Source organism: Phoenix dactylifera, chromosome 14 (genome assembly GCF_051530095.1).
Source record: "Phoenix dactylifera cultivar Ajwa chromosome 14, Ajwa_hap1_PhDact_Kaust_v1.1, whole genome shotgun sequence".
NCBI lineage: Eukaryota > Viridiplantae > Streptophyta > Magnoliopsida > Arecales > Arecaceae > Phoenix > Phoenix dactylifera.
In genome coordinates, this window is record NC_143203.1 from 4,487,932 (window position 1) to 4,493,735 (window position 5,804).

The 5,804-nt window shown below is 61.1% G+C and overlaps 1 protein-coding gene across 1 annotated transcript; it reads left to right on the plus strand.

Annotated features, from left to right (window-relative positions):
- The first annotated feature begins 243 nt into the window (after nucleotides 1–243).
- On the plus strand, nucleotides 244–1,878 carry LOC149751310 (uncharacterized). The gene is made up of 2 exons (XM_089927335.1): nucleotides 244–606; nucleotides 689–1,878. Exons 1-2 carry the CDS (start codon nucleotides 427–429, stop codon nucleotides 1,601–1,603), a joined length of 1,095 nt encoding a protein of 364 aa, XP_089783461.1. The 5' UTR covers nucleotides 244–426; the 3' UTR covers nucleotides 1,604–1,878.
- The last annotated feature ends 3,926 nt before the right edge of the window (nucleotides 1,879–5,804 follow it).

A 5,804-nucleotide genomic window follows, 5' to 3' on the forward strand; every position in this document is an offset into this window, starting at 1 on the left:
ATCGACGACGTCATGCGGTCGGTGAAGACAAAGGCTGTTGGTAGGGCGTCCCTGCTGGAAGCAGCCCAGAGGAGGAAACGAGCTCTTCCGAGCGGGGCCCCACCGGCGAAGAAGTCCCGTAAGGAGGTGCCTCCGACGCCGACCGACGAGTCCGGGCCCACCGATCAGGGAGACGTCGTGGGCACGGACCGGCAGCTGACGCTGTATCAGCCCTCCGGTGGTAAGATTGCCGCTACTCCGGAGGTATCATCTGAGCCTGTCCGAGACGGACGGGTCGGGCGTGATCAGTCCCCGACCCGGCCTTCGACTCGGTCGGCTCCTGATGACTCGAGGAGGGACGCGCCGAGGCCCCGACCGAGCGGGACCCTATCAATTCCTGGGGTGACCCCCGCCCCGAGCGCGATCGGCCGGACTCTTCCCCAGGCGATGGATAGGGGTAAGGCTGCAGAACCACCGTCCGGCTCTGGAGAGAAATCGGGGTCTGCCTTCACTACCGATGGCGCCCGAAATCTCATCGAAACAGTGCTGCTGGAGAAGGACCGTCGGCGGGTCCGGGAGTTGGAGGTCTCTGACGTTGGGGCTGCCAGCTGTGTCTGTCTCATGTCGGTGAGTGTTCTTCTGGCCGCTTTTCACCATTTATTGGCTCTGTTGTTCTCCGCCTGACTCCCTTATTTTTCCTATTTCTTAGCTCGCCCAGTACATGATCCGTCTGGAGGAGTGCTACAAGGAACAGGCGGGGCTTCTGGCGAAGGCCGAGGACCGGCTGAAAGCAGTGGAAAAGGGAGGCCAGGCCGTGGCAGGCAGGACGACCGGGGACTTCGAGGCGAGGCTCCGGGAGGCCGAAGAGCGGGCACTCGGCTTTGCTGCCCTCGAGAAGCAACTGTTGGAGGCTCAGGAACAGCTCAAGGTTGCCTCGGGTCTCGAGGGCGAGGTCAAGAAGGCGGATGAGCGGGCCGAGAAGCAGTCCCGGAAGGCTGCCGACTACCGGGAGAGGTGGGAGAAGGCCCAGCGGTCAGCCGACAACGCCCGCAACCGAATCCGGTCTCTTGAAGCTAAGCTGGGCGAATTGGAGTCGGCCTTGGAGAAGTCCCGTGCGAGCGATCAGGAGCTTCATTCGCGCCTGACGGAGGCTGAGGCTGCTCGCATTGCTGCCGAAGTGAAGCACAAGGAGGCTCGGGCTGAGCTGCTGAGGGTCTCCACCGAGGCGGAAGGCCGGATTGTGGCGAAGGTCTTGGAGGCGAAAGCCCAGATTATGGAGCGGGCAGAGGCGGCGCTGGCCGAGAGGAGTGCGGAAATCGGGCGTCAGGCGGTAGAGGCTTATCGCCAGTCCGCCGAGTTCGCTCATGATATGTCGGAGGCAGTACAGACCTATCGTCAGTCCGACGAGTTTGTCCGTGACGCGTCGGACGCGGGGGCCGAAGCCTTTATCTTAGGCTTCGAGGAGGGCCTGGCAAGGGTGTCGGCTAAGTACCCCGAAGTTGACCTGAGCGAGATTTCCCTTCTCGACTCCTCTCCGGCGCCATTGCCTGCTGGTTCTCCTGCTGCTTCCCTACCTCCTGCGGACGAGCCCGACGTTCCCGACCCGGGAGTTCCTCCAAGCTGACCTCTTGTACCTTTCGTTGTTTTCTCTTTTTTTTTTTTTTTGTATACCGGGGTTTTGCCAAATTGTATGGGCCTCGGCCCTGAAACAATGAAAATTAATGCAAGTTGAATGTTGCTTCATCTCGCCTTCGTCCTTCTTTTTCTTTTAACTCTCGGTAGCGTCTTGCTGACTCCTGGCTCCCGAAATTCTTCCGGCGCTAGGCCAGGCATCCGAGGGTTAGGCCTCAGGAAACTCTTCCGGCGCTAAGCCAGGCATCCGAGGGTTGGGCCTCGGGAAATTCTTCTGGCGCTAAGCCAGGCATCCGAGGGTTAGGCCTCGGGAAATTCTTCCGGCGCTAAGCCAGGCATCCGAGGGTTAGGCCTCCGGAAACTCTTCCGGCGCTAAGCCAGGCATCCGAGGGTTAGGCCTCAGGAAATTCTTCCGGCGCTAAGCCAGGCATCCGAGGGTTAGGCCTCAGGAAACTCTTCCGGCGCTAAGCCAGGCATCCGAGGGTTGGGCCTCAGGAAATTCTTCCGGCGCTAAGCCAGGCATCCGAGGGTTAGGCCTCGGGAAATTCTTCCGGCGCTAAGCCAGGCATCCGAGGGTTAGGCCTCAGGAAATTCTTCCGGCGCCAAGCCAGGCATCCGAGGGTTAGGCCTCAGGAAATTCCACTCGTTGGTCGACCAAGGCTGGCGCATGCCGAGGCAACTGGTCGGGGCTTCAGGCTAGTCTGCTCCCGGGATGGTCATCGGGTTAGCCTGGCATCCGAGGGCCGAGCCTCGGGACCTTCCACTCGTTGGTCGGCCAAGGCTGGCGCAAGCCGAGGCGACCGGTCGGGGCTTCCGGCTAGTCTGCTCCCGGGATGATCATCGGGCTAGCCAGGCATCCGAGGGCCGTCAAGCCTCAGGAAATTCCGCTCGTTGGTCGGCCAAGGCTGGCGCAAGCCGAGGCGACCGGTCGGGGCTTCAGGCTAGTCTGCTCCCGGAATGATCGTCGGGTTAGCCTGGCATCCGAGGGTTGTCAAGCCTCAGGAAATTCCGCTCGTTGGTCGGCCAAGGCTGGCGCAAGCCGAGGCGACCGGTCGGGGCTTCAGGCTAGTCTGCTCCCGGGATGATCGTCGGGTTAGCCTGGCATCCGAGGGTTGTCAAGCCTCAGGAAATTCCGCTCGTTGGTCGGCCAAGGCTGGCGCGAGCCGAGGCGACCGGTCGGGGCTTCAGGCTAGTCTGCTCCCGAGATGGTCATCGGGTTAGCCTGGCATCCGAGGGCCGAGCCTCGGGACCTTCCACTCGTTGGTCGGCCAAGGCTGGCGCAAGCCGAGGCGACCGGTCGGGGCTTCCGGCTAGTCTGCTCCCGGGATGATCATCGGGCTAGCCAGGCATCCGAGGGCCGTCAAGCCTCAGGAAATTCCGCTCGTTGGTCGGCCAAGGCTGGCGCAAGCCGAGGCGACCGGTCGGGGCTTCAGGCTAGTCTGCTCCCGGAATGATCGTCGGGTTAGCCTGGCATCCGAGGGTTGTCAAGCCTCAGGAAATTCCGCTCGTTGGTCGGCCAAGGCTGGCGCAAGCCGAGGCGACCGGTCGGGGCTTCAGGCTAGTCTGCTCCCGGGATGATCGTCGGGTTAGCCTGGCATCCGAGGGTTGTCAAGCCTCAGGAAATTCCGCTCGTTGGTCGGCCAAGGCTGGCGCGAGCCGAGGCGACCGGTCGGGGCTTCAGGCTAGTCTGCTCCCGGGATGATCATCGGGTTAGCCTGGCATCCGAGGGCCGAGCCTCGGGACATTCCGCTCGTTGGTCGGCCAAGGCTGGCGCAAGCCGAGGCGACCGGTCGGGGCTTCCGGCTAGTCTGCTCCCGGGATGATCATCGGGTTAGCCAGGCATCCGAGGGCCGAGCCTCGGGACATTCCACTCGTTGGTCGGCCAAGGCTGGCGCAAGCCGAGGCGACCGGTCGGGGCTTCCGGCTAGTCTGCTCCCGGGATGATCATCGGGCTAGCCAGGCATCCGAGGGCCGAGCCTCGGGACATTCCACTCGTTGGTCGGCCAAGGCTGGCGCAAGCCGAGGCGACCGGTCGGGGCTTCCGGCTAGTCTGCTCCCGGGATGATCATCGGGTTAGCCAGGCATCCGAGGGCCGAGCCTCGGGACATTCCACTCGTTGGTCGGCCAAGGCTGGCGCAAGCCGAGGCGACCGGTCGGGGCTTCCGGCTAGTCTGCTCCCGGGATGATCATCGGGCTAGCCAGGCATCCGAGGGCCGAGCCTCGGGACATTCCACTCGTTGGTCGGCCAAGGCTGGCGCAAGCCGAGGCGACCGGTCGGGGCTTCCGGCTAGTCTGCTCCCGGGATGATCATCGGGCTAGCCAGGCATCCGAGGGCCGAGCCTCGGGAAATTCCGCTCGCTGGTCGTGCGCTTGTCGCTCGCTGCCCGACGGGGTTTCTCCGTGGCCAGCCACGATCATGTTTCTCCTTTTCTCTAAGCGTTGCCTGGGGGAACACGAGAAGGGCATTAAACGCTAATTAATGCGTTACCTGGGAAATCGGATCGCCAGCTGCTGCTTGCGAGGAGTGTTAGTTGAGCGGCCGCGATACGCGGGTTCTTCGAGGAGGATACGGCCTGGGCGCGAGCGGAGATATGTGGACCTAGGGGTACATGACACCCGGATTGTCCTGCGCAAAGAATGCGGTTTAAGGAGAATGACGCTTAGGAAATCGCGGGGAGATACGCCTCGGGAGCCGGAACGGCTCCGGTTTCAATGCGCCTGCATTTATTGGAGCCACCCGCATCGGAACGACCAGGGGGCCGCAGTTTGGCTATAAATACAGGTGCAGGTACGATGGAGTTTGCCAAGCCGGAGCTGTTCAGGTTGCCATGGATCGCGGACCTCCTCCTTGGCATATGATTGAGAGACTCCTGTTGAAGGAAAGGGGAGACGCTCCCCTTGCGACTTCAGCCAACTAGCCGTTTCATCTGGGATCAACAAGGAGGGTCTTTCCGGCGGAACTCCGCTCTAGGCGTTTCATCCGGGATCACATCTCCCCTCCTTGAAGTTCAGCCTCCCGATCGAGCTCTGCACCAGACGCTCAGTCCGGGACCGCGCCTCCATATGCTCTTCCCCCTCGTATTCCTTCTCTTTCCTACCACTGGGGAGGATGGGAATATCCTTTGGAGGCGGCGTTCCCCTGGGGGCAGCGGGAGCTTCTTCTGCGGCGGCTCCTCGTCTTTTTGGTGAGGTGCTGGATGGCGCCTCCGGTTAGAAGCACCCACTTCCGGTGGGATTGCAGCTGCTTTGGGTTGAGGGTTTGGGATCCTCGGTCCTCAGCTCCACGGATTCTCCACCTCTTCTTTGCTTTCTTTACTCCCTAATTCCCCTCTGGGAATTCCTTGTAATCACACGAGCACGCCATTGTAACCAGAAATTATTGAAATGAAAAGTGTTGCACCTTTTCAAATTGTCTTTCTGGCCTTGTTGTTCTACTGGTAATACATCCGCAGGTTAGCGGAATTCCAGCCCCTTGGAATTTGTCGGCCATCTAGGGCTTCCAACTGGTAGGAGCCAGGTCGGTTTACCCAACGAACTTTATACGGGCCTTCCCAATTCGGCGCTAGCTTCCCACCTTCCGTAGGTTGAGATGCCTTAGCTCGCCTCAGCACCAGATCTCCAATTCTGAAAAGCTTCGGTCGGACTTTGGAGTTGTAATATCGGGCCACCCTCCGCTGATACATTGCCATCCGAACCTGCGCCATTTCCCTTGCTTCTTCCAAGAGATCCAGGTTCCCTCGGAGTTGCTCCGAGTTGGCCTCGGGTCGGTGTGCGGCTACCCGAGGTGAGGGAAGTCCGAGCTCTACGGGGACAACGGCTTCCGTGCCATAGGTTAGGCTGAAAGGCGTCTCCCCGGTAGGAGTCCGATGCGTGGTCCGATACGCCCAAAGGACATTCTCGAGTTCCTCGACCCAAGCTTGCCCCGTCCGTCCGATCCGCGCTTTGATACCTTGGGGGATTGTCCGATTTGTGACCTCGGCCTCGCCGTTGGTTTGGGGATGCGACACGGACGTGAACCGATGTTCGATCCCGAACTCCTCGCAGAAGTCTCGGAAATGCTTGTTATCAAACTGTCGACCGTTATCCGAGATGAGGACCCGAGGTACCCCAAATCGGACAATGATGTTCTTCTTTACGAACTTCCGGACTTGCGCCTCCGTGATGGTGGCCAGTGGCTCTGCCTCCACCCACTT

Coding starts and splice junctions, on each gene's coding strand:
- LOC149751310 (XM_089927335.1), top strand. CDS start 427: ATGGATAGGGGTAAGGCTGCAGAACCACCGTCCGGCTCTGGAGAGAAA. Junction 607..688: donor GCTGTGTCTGTCTCATGTCG/GTGAGTGTTCTT, acceptor CCTATTTCTTAG/CTCGCCCAGTACATGATCCG.